Below are 23126 nucleotides of genomic sequence, written 5' to 3' on the forward strand. Positions count from 1 at the left end.
CACAGATCCATATATCTATTGACCCATCCTGACACTCTGTAGCCGCATCTCCGCAAAATCTTCGACACATTGATCTATCCATCTTCCCCCTCTCCCACAATAATAGATGCTCGTGCTGATTCAGTCCCCACAGGATACTGGGGCATTACACAGATGAAACCCAGGACTGACAGAAACACTGAGTGGCAAGACTGAAGCTTGAAAGACAAGAAGAAAGAGATTGAAGGTCACATAAACGACAGACCAAAGTCTATCAGCTGAGATAACCCTAGTGAGATTGGAGAGAAAACTGAGAACTATAGGAGGCCTGGGGAAAAAGGAAAATTCTGTCAAATGAAGAGACAGGATATCAAGAAGTAGTAACTCCCAAAAAAAAAGGAGGAAGAGAGCTGGACAAGTGAGGGACAAGCAAGGATAAAGACATGCAAGAAGTGCCAAACCGGGATCAGGCAGATCAGCAGTGCAAACTTGTGTTTCCTGTGCAAGCATTGAGATGCAGATCCCACTTTCACAGCTCATAATGGGGGCTGTCATGAGTGTGTGTGTGCGAGTGGGTGAGGATGTTCATGTGGAAGAGATTCTCACACATCTGCTAACCTGCTTCTCTGATGGGGTGCAAATGGGCCTCTATTGTCCAGCCTTGCAGACCCGCCTGGAATGACCCGACACGTTCAATGACTTCAGCTTCACATGCATACGAGAGCATGTCCTCGCGCTGATGTTTACACGCACATGCAGAATGCCTAATGCCTGTAGATCTACCACACAAAACACTGGGAGAGGGCAATTTAACACTCCTTTAGAGATTTAGAGTGCGCCTCTGGCACACAATATTGTTTGTAGGAGTAAAAAAAATAGATATTTTGTATTAAAATGATCTGTAAAATATTCGGAATATGTGGATGTTAAATTAAGTATTTGAAATAAGTATAATTTTTCTGTCAAACTTTCACTTGTTGTCATTAATGAGTCCACTTTTAGAGGCAAGGTCAACTGCATGATACTTGAAGCAGAAGGAGATCTGTGCTCAAATCATCTCCCATTTCAAATCCAAACATTTCCAGAACTGTGTTTTACTTCGCAGTCTTTTGCCACAACTCATCTGAAATGGTCTTAACTCGGCGCTCTTGCTGACTTGGGGTTGGGGGATGGGGTTTAACAGAAGGGCAGGCAACACGGGGTCACACAGGAGGAGAACTGGGAGGGAGGAGGAGGAGTGTGGGGGGGGGGGTCGCTTTTTCTTTCTCTCCGGGCTCTAGGAAAGAAAGGAAGGAAGCCAGAGCAAGGCAGAGTAGCCCGAACCAACTGAGGAGAGATGGATGGTGGGGGGAGGGACTGGAGCAAGAGCGCTGCTTATTGGTAGGCTGTGGATCTCTCTCTGGATGGATTGACTTAGCACGGGTCGAATTACACCATTTGCCGTGCATTAGTTTGTTTTTCTCTCAGCCAGGAGAAGTTGATCCACTACGACGCGGACGATATATATTTTTTTTGTTTTGGATTACGGCAAGAAAGAAAAGAAAAAAAGGATACAAAATAACCAATTCAGATGAGGTGAGTTCCTCGCAGCACCGTGGATTCACTTTATTGTGCCGCATTACGCAGTGAAAGTCGAGGGGAGAACTATAGACAGGAGAAGTCTTTTCTGGGAAACAAAATATTTCATCTGACCACGTCGCTCTGCAAAACTAATGGTCGCAGGGCAGAAATAGTTCAGGTCTGGGTTATTTTTACTCATGCTTTTAAGTCCAGTATAGTATTCATTCATTCCAGCGTTTATCTGTGTAGCGCCTCTCCACCGCTAATAAAGCGGCGTAAGGGAGAATAAACTAAATCTAAATTGTCTTCTGACCTGAGTTTATCCTCCTATTCAAGCTGTCAGAAATCTTTATTATAGCCCGTAAGTTCCACTGTCGCGTCCTTAGACCATTTATCACACTGGCGAATCCAAAGTTATCTGCTGGGATAAACAAGCACAGGAAAGAGTTTTGCGTAAATCTAGTATTTTTTTTTTTTTAATTCCGCCGCATATGTGCTTTATCACGCTCCCCGTCAGTTAACACGCCCTCTATTATTCTTAAATCACCATTAAATCACTGATTGCACATGAAGTCAGTGCGCGGCGTAGTAAGGACAGCGCGTCGTTAATGTTTATGCGTTTTCCCTTTGGTTTCCAAAGTTAATCGTAGTGGAAGGGGATGGTGTATTGGTGTATGAGGGAGGGGGCTGTGTGGTCGTGGCAGGAGCTTTGAAGATCAGTCATCAGAGCGCTGGGGCCCGGGGACCGAGACAGAGCAGGCGGAATCACAATGCTCTTATGTGGCGAGCGGAGCTGAAATCTGTGCGCAACTGGATAAAAAGAGAAAAGTGGGGTCCGGATGGAGCATAAAATAACAGGAATATCACATGCTGGGTGTTTTCTCTTAAATGGATTACCAAAGGAATATGACATGCAGTCGGATTGCCCAATTCATGAGTGAATTCGGATACTCAAGGTAGGTGTCCTCAATGATTTTTAATGATCGATGTGGAGTATTTTCAGGCTACCCTCCCCTGAGTTGATCTAATAAAATGGATCTTGGGCAGAATTAAAGGGCATAACATTACTGACCACTGTTCCACCCCGAGAGCTACTTTGTGAACAGAAGGGTAGAGGCTGTGTTACTTGCATTTCAAAGTAAAATATATCCATTTTTAAAACAGAGATGTCAACAGAGATTGTGAATGACCGAAAAAGAAATCAGAGCCACGCCATTGTAGTCCTGTAACACACCTTTCATGCGGAGAAGTGTCCCTTTTTTTGCTACCGTTTTATTTCCCTCAGCTCATCATCTCTATTGTGTCGTGTTCCGAGTGGCTTTAAATGCCTCAAGTCGTGAAATCAAGTGTTTTCTCTCATTTCGGCTCCACGGAAATCAACTTGGAAGAAAGACAACCTGCACATGATCGGACGGACCATGCTGGCGAACGCAGTATTAAACAATGAGAGACGGGAAGGATGGGCAGTTCGTCTTAAAGCTTGTCGACGAGTTGTTCCCCGATGCTTTTAATCTATTTAATGCATCCCCCACTTTCCTCGCGGTATTCTTACACTGGATAATAAATCAGAGAAGCGCTCGTAACCTTCTCGCAGGCAGAGCAGCACGGAAGCCCAGCCCTGTGCATGCATTAAGTGCTGTGGAGGCAGTTAAACGCAGCCCCATCCCTGTTGTCACTCCACCGCTGTCCCCCGCGTCTTTGTTGTCTTTTGTGTCGCTCCTACATGTGGACCAAAGGGGTCTGAAAAGATTTACCACGGACAGAACTTGAATGCCTCTACGCCCCAGTCCGCACAATGCGAGCATTAGAGCCCGGGCTGCAGCGTGGATTGTGTGCGCAAAAGAGGAGCGGAACATCTCCACGCAAAAACTTGAGAAATGAGACGCGGAGGAAGGAAAAGAAACAGAAGAATGTGAAAGAAAGAGAGAGAAACGAAAGGGTTCGTTAGTTTGATAAAGAGGGATGTAAGTGTGAGTGTTAGAGTCATTTTTGGATTTGTTCCGTGGCATCTCTTTATTTGAGGAAATTGGCCAAATGAAGTAAATGAGCAAAAAGAAATAAACCAAAGAAGCTTATTATGAGGTTGCCAATATATAATATGATGGTTTGCTAAATAAATGTTTTAATTGCAAGGTAAAAGTGCACACTCATTACATTTTTGTTTGTCTGTGCACAAAATGTTATTGGTATTATTCTTGCTAAACAGAACAGTCCCTTTACAGAAAGACAGGCACGACAGTAAATTTGTTTCTAAACATGCACCAGATGTGTGCGTTTCCCTGAAGATCTGGAGTGTCAGAGCTCTGTCACAGAGACAGGAGAAGCCCGGCTTAGTTACTGAGACTACAAACTTGATATTGGCAGGAGCAGCACTCTCCATCCAGGTCATAACATTAGAACGAGCTCCGGGTTTGTTGACAGCACAGCTGGCTGGTGTGTCTCACTTCGCTTCACTGGCCATGGGGTCAGAACTCAGCGACCAGAACGACCACCGTTAACCTCAGCAGCCAGCTGTGACCCCGGAACAACCGCCATTAAACTATACAGTGTTAACTCTTTACAGCCTTATGGTTTCCCTAAACTGCTGCACGGAAATCACACCGTTCAATTCTCAGTAGGTTGAGTGATAAATGTTTGACCCCGTGAGAAGCGTACGGAGTCAAGTTTGGTGTGTTTCCTCAGAAGCCCCCTTTTCATGAGCCCCAGAACAGCTCTCCTGAACATAGGTCCACTGACCGGGGGTGGGGCTCTATTGTGTTGACTTGCCCAAAGCCCCCTTTGTTTCTTGGTCACACCTGCAGCTTTGCCCCTTTGTGCTCTACTATAGCAGAACTACTGCTGAGAGCAGCCATTCTCCTGTTTCACTCCTCCTCTCACCAAGGTAGAGAAGAAAGGGAGGAAAGCAGGGTTTAGGGTGGCACAGCCCTCTCCCTCTGCCAAATCTCTGAAGCAACAAGTCCAACCAAGCCCCTCAGAAATGATCCGTCAGGGTAGTGGTTATTACTGAAGTGGGAAAAGGAGTGGTAATCATTTCTGGGTCTGTGTGGTGGCTGCTCTAATCGTCAGGCTGACTCACTGTCCTGTGTGGCTGCATCTTGATTACTTTCTCAGAGCCACAGTTGAGTTGAGACAACCATGTTATAGGACATATCCAGTTTTGGACAGGCAGTCACGCATGTTTCCACATGCATTTAGACATCCGTGCACCAAGTGTCGAAGAGTGAAATGCCTAGAACTGAACTCCTGGGCTATCTGATTTCCTCTGCTGTTAGGTTTACATCTCAGCGTGGTGCGAGATGACAAGTCGAGCAGCCTCAAGCAGCAGCAGCCATTGTTCTCCTGGGATTACAACCACCCATCACATTCACACACAATTCACAAAACCTCACGCACCACAGTTGTTTGCCATCCTTTTTTTTTTTTTTTTTTTATTAGCCCCAATTCCTGCAAATAGGACAAACAAACATTCATTCTCTGTTGCAGTGGTGGGGAGGTTATATCTGACATATGCCAGTGAAAGCTCAGCTAAGAGGGAAATATGTGTTAATCTGTCATTTTAGGTTCTGAACACTAAATCTTCAGCTGTAACTACTAGAATTTGGGCTACAGACCCCTGCACCCACCATCAGTGGAAATAGTATTCTACCAGACCCCCTCCCCCTCTCCCCTCCCCGTGTTTAACACCATGGGCCTGAGCCAACAATATCAGCAGGGAAAGTGTGTGGTTGTAGGACACTGAAAAGCCTGTAATAACAGAGGTAGAGTGAGGCAAGGCTGAATGGCACTGAGTTGCGTGACAAGCCCAGCAGTTCTAGGCTTGTTGAGGCCTACATGTGCATGCACGCACACACACACACCCACACACACACACACACACACACACACACACACACACACACACACACACACACACACACACACACACACACACACACACACACACACACTGGAGGGCAGGAACGAGAGAGCGCAAAGGAATAGTCAATAGAAAACATGCTGGGCTCACTAGAGATTGAGAAGTAATTTTAGATCGCTGACCTCTGAATGTCTTCTGTTTCTGTTTTACATTAAAGTTTCTGAGGAAAGCCTTCGCCTCCACAGTGTGGCTATTACCATGCAAGGAATCATGGGAGATCAGAGCTGAGCTTCTGCCTCTGGTTGGAGTGCTTTTCTGCTGAATTGTTCAGTGAGGGAGAATGGCAGGAAAAAAAGTGGTGTGAATGTGTGCGCTTATGAAGAGGCGATATAGAGCAGGACGCTGAACTCTGACAAGCAGGGAAACGATTTACTTGTGAACACCGCCATGTTTAGGCTCGAAGCACAGCCTGCAGCCTGTACGATAGCACTACAGAATTGAAATGCGGAGCTGGGTTTATTTACCTTTCATAGCTCCTTTTTTTTCCTATTGTTGTGTGTTAGGTATCTATTCCTGTCCCCAATTTATTGCTCGGGTTTTAACACATTTCTTGGTGCGAGAGCATCTGAACCAGGTAGTAAAAAAAGTAGTTGTGATGCTTTTAAGGAACACTGCTTTCTCGTTTTGCAGAGCAGTATCATCGCTTCTCGTTTAGATTAAGCTGCTGACAGTTGTTTTTCAGTATAGATCTGGGAGCCTGTGTGCATAGATCTGTAAACTGTTTGTGTCCAGAGATTCATTTGTATCTAGATTAGAGTATGGAGGCTGTTTCGGGATCATCGATGCTTGTAGTTATCGGAGGAGAAAGAGATCTTCTGGCCCTCATGCAATCCCTTTACTTACAAAACATCAAACCTGTAATTTAACTATTAAGTTGAGTAATTGAGTTGAAGCGTAGCCTCGTCCAGCTCTTACATTACTTAGTCATAATGACGCTGCTCTTTCAAAGGCCTCAGTATCCCACAGAAAACTGAATAGCAATGATTACTCACGGTTGATGACTAAAACACACAGGCATTACTCTGAATCCCTCTCACCACCACTTCCATTTCTTTTTAGTGACACATCATGATAGAGGAACTGTTCATGCTCAATTTGAATTGTTAGTTTCTGGTAAAACAAAAAAAAACTACACACTTTAAATCAACATGCAGGTATAAATGCTGAGTGGCCACTCCATATGTTATGTAATCCACATACAATGGCTGACAGGCAGATGCATATTGTTGCTGTCAGGTAAACGCCTCACAACTCAACATTTTCTACTTGACAACCATGTGTCTTATGGTTAATTTAGTGTTTTAAACTAAGAGTTTGGAAATTCTTCAACAGCCAAAAGGTTCTTCTGAAATGTTCAGATGAAAGTGACCAGATTTCAAGCCACAAAGTTCTCACATGGCTACAGTGATATGATAGAGCCCATAGATCGGCCTCGTGGCTGCTGAACTGCCGTGCTTCCTGTGTGGATCAATCAAAGCACTAATGGCTTGGCAGGCAGGCCTCACAGACAGCACTGGAGCAGGTGTGCTTTGGGGCTAATTGAAAAATGAGTCAATACTATGTGTGTGTTCGTGCACGCACACATGACTCAGTCTTTGCATTACACCATTTGAAAGAGTGATTATGTATGTGCAGCCATGTGTATGTGTGTTTGTGTATCCCAGTGCGCTCCCAGCTAATCCATCCCTCTGCCTGTGTGACGTCTCCCGGTAAATTGTTTATATCCGTTCAGGCTTTGCCTGCATGAATAATTTGTTTGCCTTATAAATATTTGAACGTACACCGATCATTAATATGCACAGACACAGTCTGTCTCTAAAGCACTCCCTCCACACACTAACATACACACTAAACCTGTGCCACTCCCACAATAAATTATTACGAGTGTAGTTGCTGGTGTATCATGTCTACAATCAGATGCTGTACAAACTATTATCCACAAAAATACTACCATCTCAAAACTGTGCACGCCTGGGTCCTCCTCACACACTGATGAGTGAATCACTGCAATAATGCACACCAGCCCCTAGGAGAGGCTGGAGCAATAACAGCCAACAGAGTGCTAATAGAAGTCAGCTAAGGTCAGAGCAGAGGCTACACTAGTGATGGTGATGAAGTTGCAATGTGCTGATTAGTGCTGAGCCGGGCCCAGGACAAACCAATTGAAGCACAGATGTACAGAGACAGCAGGCCTGCCTCGCTTCTAACAGGGTGGACTTCCGCTGCATCCAACACACAGCAAGACACCCCCCCGGTCAGTTGGCTGACCTTCCCTTAGACAGCAGATGCAGGGAGAGGCAGAGGGGAAACGCCAAGCACTGCCACCGAAAGCTCAGTAATCAATAAGCCAGAGAGGGCCATATGCGAGGATTATGTTTGTATTTCACTAACTTACTGTGTAGCAATAGGAAAAGCAAAACTCCACAGCGGAAACCGTTCTTTTTTCATTGTGTTGAGTTAAACGAAGGGTTTGGATATGGCTCTTATGACTACAGTTTGCAGCAGAAGGTGAAATATAACACGAAATGTTGGACACGTTAAACAACAAAAGCGTGCCTTCTTGTCGTGTGTCTGCAGGTAACAACTCCACCAGTGTGAAACAGGAAGTGTCGTCTGTGAGCAGCCATGGGCCAGAGAGCTGCGCTTCTGCTCAGTGAGCTGCTGCTGCTGCTGCTGACAGCCTCACGCACTCTCCTCGCAGTCAGCTTCCCCGAGGACATCGTACCCCTCGACGTCGTCGACGCACACTGTGAGTACACACACACACACACACACACACACACACACACGTGAATGGAGCCAGCAGAGACAGGGGGGGCAGAGCTTACATTTACTCCAACATCACTGAAAAAGTCAGCAACTATCCTTAATGTGCACTTTCCCCCCAACACACAAGCTGCTGTGTTGTTAGGCATAATACACATGGAATAAAGACAAATACAGGCAGCCTCCGACTTCTAGTCATGTCAGCAGTTCACACAGCAGCACGGCATACCCATAGTCATAAAATCAATCTGCTCTATGGTCAGCTGTAGCATTAAGTGCATTTCATTTTCATCTCTGTGATGTGCTGGAGGAACAGAGAGATGTGCTGACACAGGCAGCCATTATCTGACACACAAACACAACACAATGACACACAGATGTACACAACACACCGTCGATATTTGGACGGTGCGGTTACCAATAATTGAGGGGGTTTTGTATATAACACACACGCAGTGAGTTAAATGTAGCAAGAAGTGAGCGTGGCTTCTCCGTGCAAGAGTGTCTACATCTACAATGAGTTTCCCATCAATCGTGTGTGTGTGTGTGTGTGTGTGTGTGTGTGTGTGTGCGATGCCTTCACAGTTTCACGGAGGTACCCAGTGTTCAGAGGCAGGCCCTCTGGCAACGAGTCACAGCATCGCCTTGACTTTCAGCTGATGACCAAGATACAGGACACTCTGTTCATTGCTGGCAGGTAAACTCAACACACACACACCATCTCGATCTCTCTCTTTCTCTTTCACACATCCTCAACGCCAATATACTCAGTCACTCCTTGGCAGGTAAACAGTGGCCTACGGGGGGAGGGGGGTAAAAAGCTCTTAGTGTTATTGGATCTGTGGCTTCTAGGCCTGTATCTGATGTATATGGCCAGTATTGATCTAGGAAAGGCGTCTATCATCCCGCCCTGATGCTCCGTCAGGGATTTCTTGGCATCTTTACATGTCTTTTTTGTATTTATGGGCACTGGGATTAATCTGACGGCCAGCACTAATATTGTAGCAGGAAATCACCTTGACATCTACAGTATAAAACTTGCAGCTCTCGAGCCCCTGTAATCACCACCACATGTATCACTGCTGTCAGGTGGATGCTCCTGCTGCCAGTTTGGGGTAGTCACATGTGTTTACTGAAAGTGAAGCAACATGTTTTTTCTCTGTGGGCTGATAAAAGCTGATTCCCATTGATTTCATAACTTTTTTTTGTCATGTACAATGGTATACCAGAGAGGATACGTAACAGACATTTGCATTAAAAAAAACCCCCACTGTGCACTGCAAGAAGAAGCTGAAGCCTTAGTTCACTTGTTGTAAATAGTGTTCTTTAATCACAGGTATAGTTCAGAAAATATTCCCATCATGGCAAATAAATAAATACCAAATATAGGAAAACAACTCAAATGAGCTGCTGATCATGCACCAGTTCCTCTATAAATGTATAAAAAAAATAATTAAAAAAAAATAAACCACATAGTTGATGTGCTGAAAATCCTCAGAAACACAAAAATTGAAAACGATTCCTGGTTGTGCTGTGTCACTAAGCTGTGTGTTTTGTTGTTGTCTGTCCACAGAGACCAGGTGTACCTAGTCAGTCTGAGAGAATCCTACAGGAACGAGATCATTCCTTACCGGGTAAGATTCTCGCCACAAGCTGCTCTCTCCGTCCACAAACACTAAAAGGGCTCCACAGAAAATACAGAGCCATTCATCACAGACTGGACAGGTTGTAAAATGAGAGAGTGGAAAAGGGAGGTCTGTGTGTGTGTGTGTGTGTGTGTGTGTGTGTGTGTGTGTGTGTGTGTGTGTGTGTGTGTGTGTGTGTGTGTGTGTGTGTGTGTGTGTGTGTGTGTGTGTGTGTGTGTGAGTGAGCGAGCGAGCGAGTGTGCGCAGGTGCATGTGTGTATGTGTCTAATGCTCCGTGCTGGTTTTTACAGAAGCTAACATGGCGATCGGGCCAGGCTGACAGAGATATGTGCGCTGTCAAGGGAAAACACAGAGTACGTATAAAAAAAATCTTTCACCTCACACCTCTTGTTTTAAGTTCCACCACACGGACAGAGACTGTGAGCTGAGAAGCTGGCTGCCTCTCAAAACGCTGTCCCATGTTGTGTGTCTGTTCGCAGGATGAGTGTCACAACTTCATCAAAGTGCTGGTCCCCAGAAACGACGATCTGGTTTTCATCTGCGGTACCAATGGCTTCAACCCCATGTGCAGATACTACAGGGTTAGTATGCAGTGCCAGAGCTTGTCATGGCACTTTGATAAGTCCAAGTTTGAATGCTCATATGTGCACGCGCACACACACACACACACACACACACACACACACACACACACACACACACACACACACAATCTGGACTAGTTTTGTGTTCTTCCAAGTAATTTGGTTAACACGCCCTTTATTTCAATTTCTTTTAGAATAAATTTGACTGACTCATTTGATTGATTCATTTGTGCGCTGGTGTTTATCTGCGTGTTTGTTTTCGCGGTGTCTGTCGACAAACCTCTGGTAATGTGTGGGTTGATTGTTGTGTTCCCTTCAGCTGGATAACCTAGAGTTAGATGGGGAGGAGATCAATGGACTGGCACGGTGCCCATTCGACTCCAAGCAAACCAACGTTGCCCTTTTCGCTGGTAAGGGTCAAAAAATGCTGCCGCCCACACACAAAGTCTTGCAGAAGAAGACCTAATGTGTTCCTACTTATGCTCTCATTATCACCTCTGTGTCTTTGCCACAATAAAACTGCACCTGCAGCGATAACAACTCAGCCAATTAAGCCTGATAAAAGAAGTGAAACAACAAAGCGCCAAAGAGCAGTGTATCCTAGTTTTTGGTGACTGTGCTCCTTGTTGTTTTGTTTTTAGAAGGGAAGCTGTATTCTGCCACTGTAGCTGACTTCCAGGCCAGTGATTCTGTCATCTATCGCAGCATGGGTGATGGATCGGCCCTGAGGACTATCAAATATGACTCCAAATGGCTGAAAGGTAATCGCTCACTCTCATCACTCTCAATCTTTATTCCTCTCTCACCTTGCTTCCCTGTAGATACACGTGTCTACCTGCCACCTAGCTTAATGCCCGTGGTGCCTTCGCGTGGTGAATGTATGTACGTGGCTGTCAGAGCTGTTTTCTGAGCGGTACAGAGCTCTCCCACCTTGCCGAGCTCTGTGGGGATATGGCCTGTTCTCTCCCCGGCAATCTAGGTCACCCCCAGTCATATACAGCCTTGTACAAATCCCTGAAATATTCAACATTCACAGTGGTGGTGACGATGCAGAAATACACTTCAACTCTCTGCCTCTGTCTCTCCTTCAGAACCTCATTTCCTGCATGCAGCAGAGTATGGGAATTATGTGTACTTCTTCTACCGAGAGATTGCAGTGGAGCACAGCAATCTGGGAAAGGTAAGACAGTGCACTTGCCGTTTAGAATGCAATACATATTCCACACAGATGCAGGATGCAGGCCTTCAACCAAAAAAGGCTTACACTTCCCTCAGTGCATGCATTTCTGCCACAAATGGCCCCAGTAGTAATGGAGCCCATTCAGGCGATGACAGTACATCGCATTAGAATACACGAGAAATTTCTACAGAGAGTGTTTGCTGGGAATGTTCTGCTAATGTAAAACCATTACACAGTGAGAGGATTTGTCTGCCGGAGACTGCGCGCTATGTGTCTGACTCTCCCTGCGACACACACACACACACACACACACACACACACACACACACACACACACACACACACACACACACACACACACACACACACACACACACACACACACACACACACACACACACACACACACACACAGAGGGCATTAGGATGTTCTATGTTTGAGGCCAACTTCAGATTTGACCATGCCTCATCTCTGAGCCAGTCTGGCCGAACTGCAGGAAGCCGGCATCCTCCATCAGCCACCAGCTAATAAATATTTCAACCCTACTAATGCTGGGGTGACACCTGGCCTCTGATGGAGGTTTGCACTGGTAAATTATTAAAACCGTCTAAGCCAACTGCCTCACATACTTCATTTATACGCTAAGCCTTGGTAATATGTGCAATCAAACATACATTCACACGGGGCTGCATTAAGCCAGTCAAGGACAGTGGATGTGTTCGTTTTGTTTTAAAACGTTTGTTCCAGTCAGGGGGAACAATTTCCACACAAAGTATAAGATGAGAGTGAGTGTTTGTTAAGTCGTCTGTGCCGAGTTGCTTCAGGATGGAGAGATGCATTATTCAGCATGTTGAAGTGTTTTTAGTGACGTTCACTCAGCTGCCTTCCTCTTTCTCCCGCCTCTGTCCTCCGTTAAACCCCTGCTCCTCGCAGGTTGTGTATTCTCGTGTGGCCCGGATCTGTAAGAATGACGTTGGCGGGTCACAGCGGGTGCTGGAGAAGCACTGGACGTCTTTTGTGAAGGCGAGGCTGAACTGCTCCGTGCCGGGGGAGTCCTTCTTCTACTTCGACGTACTTCAGTCCATCACCGACATCATCAACATCAACGGAGTTCCCTCGGTGGTGGGCGTGTTCACCACCCAGATGAACAGGTGAGCCACGGCCGCTGTCGGTTGTTGAATTAACCACCGCAGGGGACAGAATTAAGAGATCAAGACGTCAGATGTGGGCATTACATTGGTGTGCTTCTCCACAGTATCCCAGGGTCAGCAGTGTGCGCCTTCTCCATGGCCGACATCGAGAAGGTATTCTGGGGTCGCTTCAAAGAGCAGAAGACTCCTGACTCTGTGTGGACTCCATATCCAGAGGAGAAGCTGCCCAAACCTCGGTGAGGATTTCACATTTCTGTGCCTCAATAATTTCACACTTACAGAGCCAAGATAGCAAAAAAAAAAAAAAAGAAAAAACACCAAATTAGAAACGAGCTTCAAATTAAGATTTTAAACATGGCTCTCTTTGGTTCTCCTTGAGCAGGTGGTACTTGACTCAGCAGCTGTTAACCACCTGTCATGTTACCCCTTTTTGTCCAGGTTAAACCCGATGAAATCAAATCAGCTTTTCACTAGTGAGCCACCAGGTTATTAGCTCTGACCCAGCACACACATTCACCATCTGCTGATGATTAAATAATTAATTTGGCATAATTAGACGCGTTGCATATTTAACCTGTTTACAGTCAGTACGTATATTTGTGGCCCTGCCCTGTGTCCAAAACACAAAGTCCATGTAGCACTTCATTACCTCGGTGAATCATTGATGGAGGATAACCATGGATATGTATATTTTATGTTTCCAGCTGAGGCCTTTTTGTGATCCTAATAAGCACCTGCTCCTCTCCTTCACCCCCTTGTTGCACTTTCCATCCATTTCAATAGACATCATTATTACTCTCTGGTGAGCGATCCTATAGACTGATCTTTGACCTTTTGCCCTCTGTGTGTGTGCACCCTCCATCCTAGACCCGGGTGCTGTGCAGGTCATGGTCCAGCTGCGTCCTTTAAGAGCTCCATCGAGTTCCCGGATGACACCCTGCAGTTCATCAAGTCCCACCCCCTCATGGACACAGCTGTGCCTTCCGTTGGGGATGAGCCTTGGTTCACTAAGACACGTGTCAGGTAAATGGAGAAGTTCATAAGAAATCTGTGTCTGTGCCAGTGCCAGTGCAGTAAACAAGTCTCTGTCCAAGCTTTTGATGTAGACTCAATAATCAGTGCTACAGACACCTTCAGTCCAGTACTCATAAAGTTTTAAGACTCAGTTAACAGCTAACCATACAGTATGTAATGATTTACTGGCATTGAAAATATAAAAACATGAACATATAAATACTGAAGTTTGTCTCCTAACAAGATGCAATAGCTGAAGTTAAAAAAAAAAAAAAAAGTTTGACCTTTAGTAACTTGAGCCGCAGTGATTTATGTATTCAGATCCCCTGTCCTGTTCTGAATGACCCCCTACTGCGAGTAACACAGGCCTCTCTGCTGTGTGTGAAGGTACAGGCTGACAGCGCTGGCTGTAGACAATGAAGCAGGACCCCACAAGAACTACACAGTGGTGTTCATCGGGGCTGAGTCAGGTGTTGTCCTCAAGGTTTTGGCCAAGACCACCTCGGTGTCCCTGAATGACAGCCTGCTCCTGGAGGAGATAGATGTCTTCAACAGGGCCAAGTAGGGACACACACTCTTCACCGTCTCTCTCTGTCTGTCTCGCTTCTCTTTTTCTCTTCCCTGTCTGTCTCCTGGCTGCAGAGTCAGCAGCTGTTTCAGTGAACCTTTGTAGCACAGATGACAGTGTCTGTTTGCTTCCTGTGCATATACAGTACAAGTGTGATTGTCCTGTTTTTTGGGGGGTTTTTTGTGATTATTCATGCATTGCAACACACACGCTGCCATGTGTGAGAGGTTAAAAAAAAAAAAAAAGCTTTATGTGACTTTTCCACCTAACAAGTGATTAAATCTGCTGAGACTGACACAGTAGAGCGACTTATCTGATAAACCTCTGATCATGTTTCTCTTTTCCCTTTCCAGGTGCCTGTCTAACCACGAGGATGACAAGCGTGTCCTCTCGCTACACGTGGACAAAGACACACACAGCTTGTATGTCGCCTTTTCAAGCTGTGTCATCCGCATTCCCCTGAGTCGCTGTGAAAGGCATTCGTCCTGCCACAAGTAAGTGACGTGCTAATGCGCACGATGGGGGTTCAAATGTGCAGTCGGTCATAGGTTTGTGACTTTATCGTTTTGTTTTCGTGTACATCTCATAAAGGGAATGATAACAGCTTCACTTTATGCCATGTGGTTAATGTTCAGTCAGTCACAAATGATTATACTGCACTTTCCAGAATGATTAAACCTGCCGTTCTGATGGTGTGTGTGTGTGTGTGTTGCCCCAGGTCCTGCATTGCATCAAGGGATCCTTACTGTGGCTGGAAACCTCATGGAGCCTGTGAGAGGATACAGCCTGGTGTTTTGTAAGTTCAAGCCCCAGCTGCAATATGAAGTGCAAATATTACAGATGAGACAATGAGATATCAAAGTTTGTTTTGTTTTTTTGTTTTTTTTTTTCCATTAATCTCTGTTTATCTGTCTCCGTTTCATTCTCTTTTCAGGACTGGATATGAGCAGGACGTTGAATTTGGAAACACGGCCCACCTGGGTGACTGTCACGGTACGAATCTCATCTCCATGCCATTTATCCTCAGACACATACACACACACACACACACACACACACACACACACACACACACACACACACACACACACACACACACACACACACACACACACACACACACACACACACACACACACACACACACACACACACACACAAATAAAACACAAACTCATCTCCACACACACCATGAGCCTGCACACTCACACCAGTAACCACTCCAGTAACTTGCCCGTACATAAGTCTATGTGCAGTATTAACACACACATCTACATACAGTACATGGCCACCTGTAACTAATGCTGCCTGCGAGGCAGAAACATGGACATGTACAATCAAGGGTCATGCTCAGCTGGTTCAAATGCTAGAGGTCTTAAGATAACTGATGGCCAGAAAATGTGCCTTTACTGATTTTACTTTAAAGCGTCCTCCCCTTCGTTTGTACCAACTAAACATGACCCAGGCTGAACCTCAGTATTGATCAGAACCAGAGGGCCTCCAGTGAGAAAAGGACACTGCTAGCTGAGTGCTTTATACCTTCATTGTTAAACCCAGTAAACTGCACTCTTAGTGTCTCCGAGGGATTTTATTCTTTTTTTAGTTTTTACCTCTGAATTCCGTTATACTGATTTCTTGTCCTTTTAATTCTTTTAGCGTTTTTGGGCACTACATCAGCGCCAGATTACAAATCATTTGGCGACCCTACCTCTGGTTAGTTTGATCTTTTACTCAAATGGTTTCTTTCCTTGAGTTCAGCATCTCCAACCCTGTCTTTCCATCACTGCCACCATTCATCTTTTCTTACCAAACACCTCCTGAATGCTAGTGTCACCTGCTTCATTTTCATCGTCACCAATGACAGATCTGCCAGGCGACCTCGGTGCTCTATATCAGCACAGATTCACTTCCTTTTCACTCATTACTTCCTCCTCCCTCCTGCATGCCCAACCGCCCCTTGGCATCCTTACTGTTGTGTACCAACTCCTCTTCGACCCACAGTATCCTCCCTTTTCTCCCCATCAAAATTGTCAAAATGTAAAACTAAAATGTACTTTCATTGGTCTTGAATGTGAAAATGCAACATTTTGTTTAAAGTTAACTATGATGATCATATCATATTTTTTTCGGGGACTAACCTTATATAATTACACATCGCCGATGCCTACTAACCGGGATGATAACAGTATGCTTTACCCACGTCTGCACAGTGTTAATAATTTGTTTGTCATCACAGACATGGAGTTTTCATCAGCGCCAGTCACTGTCCAGCCCAGTGGGCCCATACACCCCCCACTTCTCATACCCACTCAGAGCCCCAGCTCTGGGCCTGGTCCAGAGCTCTACGGCTCAGGCTTTGTGCTGCAGGATGACCCAGCCACTTCCCATTCTTTAGACTCTATCCCAGGGGGCCAAGAGGGTAAGGCCCGCAGGGAGGCAGCCAGCATACTGCAATAAACCTGATCTGATAGCTGCCCACCAACTCTCACTAAGCCATACAAATGTGAATCCATACATAGGCTTGCATAGGCAAAGACACATATGAACACAATGGCAGCTTTTTTTTTTTTTTTTTTTTTTTTTTTTAAATTAGATAACATGGCAGATTTTAATTTAGTCTTTCTTTTTCAAATAGATATTTTCACACATAATTTATGTTGCTATACGTATTTTCATGTTACCATTGTTTTCATGTCTTTAAGTTGTAATTTTCCCCTTTTCTTTCTGTCTTTACTTTAAACTATCATAGTTAGATCTCATTTAGATTAGTTTTCTAATCATTAAAACTTAACTCACTCTTGTTTCTTTAAAATCTTTTGTTTGGCTTTAGCTTCCACCTCTGCCAGTATAGATTTTTAAACTCTATATATAGTAACACTTTACCCTGGCTGGTAGATTGACTGGGCCTGCTCTGCCACATCATTATTGTGGCTGCACGGTGGATGACTAACTCTTTCAATGTCTGTGGTTACTAACAAACTTCCAGTAGAGAAGCAGCTATCCCGACACCTGGAAGGCAAACACTGCTTCTCTTTACTCTGGCCAACTTCCTGCTGGTTGATCTCTTGTGCGAAAAGACTGATTTGGCTCTCTGTCTCAGATAAGAGTTCACTCCTAACCCTTTTAAGTTAAACGCATAACAAAAAGCCTCTAGTGGAACGTGGATTAAGGCAACACTTTCAAGTCTTCCCTTCTGAACTAACATAGCACTGCTTCTTAGAGATGGTGAAATGGATGTGGGTACCTAACAACTTTCACCATATTTCTTCTTCATCTGGGCTGAAATGAATAGGAATGCGTCAGTATTTATGGCTACCTTGTAGGGGGGAGGGGGGGGGTGTAAAAGCAGAAACTCATGCATGGTTGTGTTCACACACAAACATGCACATTTCTGCTGTTGAATGGGGACGGGTGCTTCACTGAGCAGTTGGACTCTTGTCACCAGGGGGTTAACCAATGCCTCAATGTTTTGTAGGTGTGTGGGATATCCAAGCAGGTGAGACCAACCAGATGGTCCACATGAACATCCTCATCACCTGCGTGTTTGCTGCATTTCTCATGGGTGCTCTGCTGGCTGGTCTTATTGTTTTCTGCTACCGAGACTCATTCCTCCGTAAGCCGAGACACGTCCACAAGGACGCAGAGTCTGCACCATCCTGCTCGGACTCCACTGGAAGCTTTGTCAAGCTCAACGGCCTCTTTGACAGTCCTGTAAAGGTAGGCTACAGCCATAAAAACAAAATCTCATGAAAGTCTGGATAGAAGTTATTGAACAAGATGTGAAACTTTGTCTAACCTCATGCTTTTGATTTTATTTAGGAGTTCCAAACCAACATTGATTCTCCCAAGCTGTACACCAATCTGCTGAGCAATGGCAAAGACCTAAATACACCCAATGGTGACACCAAGACCATGATCCTGCGAGAAGGCTGTCAGCCCCCTGAGTTGGCGGCCCTGCCTACACCCGAGTCCACACCTGTGCTTCAGCAGAAAGGCCTCCAGCCCATCAAAAACCAGTGGGAGAGGGCTCATGGCAAGGTCAGTGGGCCCCGTAAGGAGTCCTCAGCAACAGCCAAAAGTCCTCAGTTCCTTCCTTCCTCTCCTGCTCCTGCAAACTCCCACCACCCTCACCTTGCCCTGGGACACTCCCACATCCCTAGTGCAGTTGTCTTACCCAATGCCACACATGACCACCCTAACCTTGACAGTGGAGATGATACACTGCCGCATTCATCTGAAAAGAAGCAGAAGAACCCAGATACCAGGGGAAGTAGGAAAGACCAGAAGAGGTCTGTGGATGCCAGAAATACTCTAAATGACCTTTTAAAACACCTCAATGACTCTGTGGCCAACCCCAAGGCCATTCTTCAAGAGGGATCAGGGCCCCGCCCGAGGCAGCATCTTACATTGGAGCCCATGGAGGAACTGACTGAAGTACCTCCCAAGGTGCCCAGCCGTGAGGCTTCCCTGTACTCTCCCTCCTCATCCCTGCCGAGGCACAGCCCCACCAAGAGGGTTGATGTGCCCATGCCCACCACTCCCACCACACCAACGGGCAGCCTGAGCATGGGGGGCACCCTGGAGAGACAAAGAGGGGGGTACCAACTCCACCGGAGTGCCTCTCACAGGCAGTCCTTATCCACCTCACCAAATGCGGTAACCATGGGGGTGTCTGTGTCTCGCCAACACAGTATGAACAGAGGTGGTTACATGCCCCCAACACCCCCCTCCAGACTTGACTCCCATAGTGGAGTAATGGGGGCAGGAATGCACTCACCCCACCCACCCTCTGTATCCCGACAGAGCAGCTACAGTGGGCATGGCTCACTCCCTCGCACAGGGCTTAAACGGACCCCATCGCTAAAGCCAGATGTGCCCCCCAAACCCAATGGGTTTTCACCACAGACTCCACAGATGCGAGTGGTCAATAAGTACAGTTATTAAAAGAGCATGGACGCTTCTTAGTGAGCTCTTGGCCTTGACTGTAGAGCTTTGAGCCCTGGGGGCTCGGGGCGGGCTATGGATGGGGTAGGGCCTGGTGTGTGTTTGTGTATCGACTCAAGGTGTGTTTCTCCTTCAAATGATATGCACATTCACTCACACTAAAAAGGGAAAATCACACGTGTGGCCAAAGATACTCGTCTCCCTCCCTTGTCATGGTAGCCACAAGATATGAAAAGTGGGCAGTGGTGAATCTGCTGCTCCCCATTGTATCTGGGCTCGGGTGTTGCCCTTTCCCATTTTTGGTACAAGGTTTAGGACACCAGCAGGGGCTGCTACGGTGTCTGTGCATGTGGTACCAGGTCAAAAACAGTGGAATACTTGAAGAATGGGTCTCATTTGTCACTGCCCTCGAGCACTGTCTTCCCACTAATGTGAACTGAACAGAGAGGAGAGGTCGGCCATGCTTTTGGCAGTAAGGTGGCTGGGGGCAGAGGAGAGGAGGCCTAATCATAGCGTGCGTGTTGCTTCAGATAAATATGACTACGAACAGCTGAATCAGGCAGCAAGTGAAGAAGAGTGCAAATGTGTGTGTTTGTGTGTTTGCTGGTTGATTGGAAAGCAGGCTTGTGTAAAGGCAGCACAGACAATAGGCCTTCAAACTCGGTAATCACGAGTGTTGCCGCATGCCAGAGGATGCACCTTAAGACCTGTCAAAGACCTAAGTCACTGTCTTTCATTTCAACAATGTTATCTCTTCTTTGGTCTCATCTGAACCCATGTGAAGCGAGCCTAAACCATATCTTTGTGTCATTCTGTGGTGTTTCTGGTAATATGGTTAGCCCGAGGTTAAGCTTGTATTGCTGGGTGAATACTGGGACAGGTACACTGTAACTCACTGGGAAATTTTGCTTAGTACATTTGCTGCTATTGGTTTAGACATAGGTGTTTGTCTTTGGTGCATTTTTTTTCTTTACCAGACTGAGATAGACCCCAGTTTGGGTGTGCACATCCGCTTGTCTGTGTGTGAGTGTGTGTGTTATATTGCAGACAGAGGCCAAGTAGTACAGTTTTCAGCAAGCAAACGCACTGTTAAAACTGATACATGGAAAATATTGCTCATCTCCTGGACTGAAACCTCCCTTAACCTCCACTGCCCCTTTGTAGGAATTATACTGGTGGTTCAAGAGACTTCTTTCTTTATGTAGCAGCGATAATAACAAAAAAAAAACACAAAAAAACCATACATTTCTCATCTCATTCTATAAATTAATTTTCGAACAAAGTGATTTGCCTTTTGCCTACAATGTTTTACTGTTTTATTTAAAGAATTTACCATATGAAACTAAAGCAACACCAATGGTTTAGCCCATGTATATGAATTCAACATTTCAGGGCACTTCTGCTGTATTAAACTTTTGTCTCCTCCAATAGGAGAGCACTAGAATTTTCCTCCTGAATTAATCCTATTAAGGGTATATTAAACTGACTCTAGAACAATACATGGATGTAACATCTCTGTCATCTGTCGTGCCGTGTTCCCTGTGCAGCTTCCCTGCGAGTGGCCAGTGTACAATCAACGCAACATTTACCAATGTGTCCAAATGAGTCATGCTGGGAATGACAAGATCCTGTATATACTTAAATACTATAAATAAGCATTATAAATATTTTTAGGCAAGTGAACCTGAATCTGTGCATTGTGTGCCTTATTCACAAAATGATCTACTACAGTATATAATATTGGCAATGTCAATTGGTCCTCTATATGTTATTGTCATATAAAGAATTTTTATATAAGCAATTTGAAATTCAGCAGGACATGTGTTGGAAAATCACTACCTATTCGAAACTGACAAATTGACAAATGCCCCACTTGTGGATGATGGTAATACAGAAGGAGGGTCAAAAAACAGTAATTTGGGGTATGAATCAGTTCTCCTCCTTTACTGCCGGTGTTGAAAAGAATGGTGTTAATCCACCATATAGAGGTGCCATGCAGTGAATGTATTTTCTTGACAGTGGGATGTAGGGTGGTTAAACCTTGCACTGTGGAGCGGAGTCGGCTCAATTGCAGCACATCCTGCCCACAGCCAATGTATTAACACAGTGTTCACATGAAAAGCCGTCTGTTGGCATGGGCGGCCGTCACGCAGAATCTGTAAATCCCCAGGATTGCAGTGACAGGAATTGTTTCTATTGGCCAGTAGAGACGACTGAGGGATCATTTCTCTTAGCAATGGGTACATTATTTGGGTGACATCTGCAATCGTATTCCAGTGTCAGTTGCCTGTTTAGCCCAAAGCCACATTTTGTTTACAAGTGATGATTGTATGTAAAGACTTTCTGCCTGTCATCTAACCAGTGTTTGGGCTCTCTTTTCTACTCGACACACGCACACTGACATCACAAACATACACTCACCATACACTGCTCAACTGCCTTGTACATTGCAATATGAACTGGGTCTTTCTGTTGCAATCTAAATTGAAGCCTTTATATTTCAGTCTGAGCTCTGTGTATGTGCAGATGAACCGGATTTTGTCATGTAATTTTGATTTTAAATACTGTGCAACATGGTGATGCAAGGCCAGCTGTATATAAGATCTTCAGAGTATTTGAACGTGTAGATATGTTGTAAAGTTGTACTGTGAATGTGTAAATAATAATGATGGTCTTTGTTTCATGATATTTTTTGTTGATTTTTTTAACACAAGCATGTATAGTTGAAATAAAACATTACTGCACAGATACAGGTCTTTCTCCAAGGGTGTCTCATGTTACAGTATGTCATGTGTTTATGGTGTGAGAGAGCGCGTAACATAGGGCTGGATGTGATCTTAGTGCCTTGCGAATCCATCCTAAGAGCCATGAGATTCATTCAGTGCTTACAGCATTACTGGGATGTTGGTAAAACTGTATGTGGCCTAGCTGAGCTCTGTGAGCTGACTATCAGAGTCTGCAGAATGATTAAGAGCTTCAGACTATTTTTAGAACTGGGTTGTTTTGAAGTTTGAGGCCAGCGCAGAGTCAACCACACCAGATAGTGTGTGGGAAAGTTTCCAAAGTAGTATGTTCCTGTAGACACTAAACATCTGGACTAACTACTGCTCAGGGCATAAGATCTAAGCCACCAATGAGCTGTGGAGAATGCACACACACACTCTTGCAAACAGTACATTTAGATGCATGTAGCATAAACTCCTGTGCATGATGTTATGCACAGATGGGGCTGTGATAAGATTAGCTGTCAACAACAAAGAATAAAAGAGAGTGATGGTTGGATAAAGGACAATCACTTTTCATGTGTTTCCGATTAGCAGAATGGAAAATAATGAAATTGCCCACTGAGGAATGACCACTCAATCCCCTCTTAAAAAGACAATCATGCGATCACTACAGCACAAACATGCAGAAACATAGTATGTGAAAACATGATTTAGTGTTAAAAGATGAATGTAAATGCATCTGTCCATATTCTTTCACAAACAATGGGACAGTGGCTTAGCACACCACATAACAGCAATATCCCCATAATAAATCCATCTGGGGACTTCTTTTGTATGTCATGTCACTCACTCGCGCTCTCTCTCTCTCGCTCCCAAATTTCCTGTATGTCTCTTCACTGTTTAGTATCACATAGAGCAAAATGGCCAAAACATAATTTCAAAAAAACAACACAAACAACTTTTAACCATGATATATAATGATACGAGTGCTAACTTCCTGCAGAAGCTCAAGTCAATGACCACGGAAATATTTCGAGTCAAATTACAAGACTGAAGGGAAAATGGTTTTCATCCAACTGACCTGCACACAG

The 23126-nt window shown here is 45.1% G+C and overlaps 1 protein-coding gene across 8 annotated transcripts; it reads left to right on the forward strand.

The window, feature by feature from the left end:
* The first annotated feature begins 1293 nt into the window (after positions 1 to 1293).
* sema6d (semaphorin 6D) lies at positions 1294 to 22057 on the forward strand. 8 transcript variants are annotated; one of them, XM_071489070.1, is made up of 20 exons: positions 1294 to 1554; positions 8033 to 8204; positions 8807 to 8918; positions 9795 to 9855; positions 10158 to 10220; positions 10347 to 10448; positions 10771 to 10861; positions 11093 to 11212; positions 11543 to 11631; positions 12566 to 12783; positions 12888 to 13019; positions 13651 to 13806; positions 14185 to 14358; positions 14719 to 14859; positions 15084 to 15161; positions 15300 to 15358; positions 16022 to 16078; positions 16602 to 16784; positions 17841 to 18082; positions 18185 to 22057. In XM_071489070.1, exons 2-20 carry the CDS (start codon positions 8081 to 8083, stop codon positions 19307 to 19309), a joined length of 3327 nt encoding a protein of 1108 aa, XP_071345171.1. In that variant the 5' UTR covers positions 1294 to 1554; positions 8033 to 8080; the 3' UTR covers positions 19310 to 22057. The 8 variants fall into 8 exon arrangements, with proteins under 8 accessions (XP_071345171.1, XP_071345176.1, XP_071345174.1 ...); XM_071489071.1 differs by lacking the exon at positions 1294 to 1554 and adding an exon at positions 1589 to 2495; XM_071489075.1 differs by lacking the exon at positions 16602 to 16784.
* Positions 22058 to 23126: the final 1069 nt, after the last annotated feature.

Source organism: Trachinotus anak, unplaced genomic scaffold, assembly GCF_046630095.1.
Source record: "Trachinotus anak isolate AG129_WGS33_773 ecotype Australia unplaced genomic scaffold, CSIRO_AGI_Tana_v1 ptg000011l, whole genome shotgun sequence".
Classification (NCBI taxonomy): domain Eukaryota; kingdom Metazoa; phylum Chordata; class Actinopteri; order Carangiformes; family Carangidae; genus Trachinotus; species Trachinotus anak.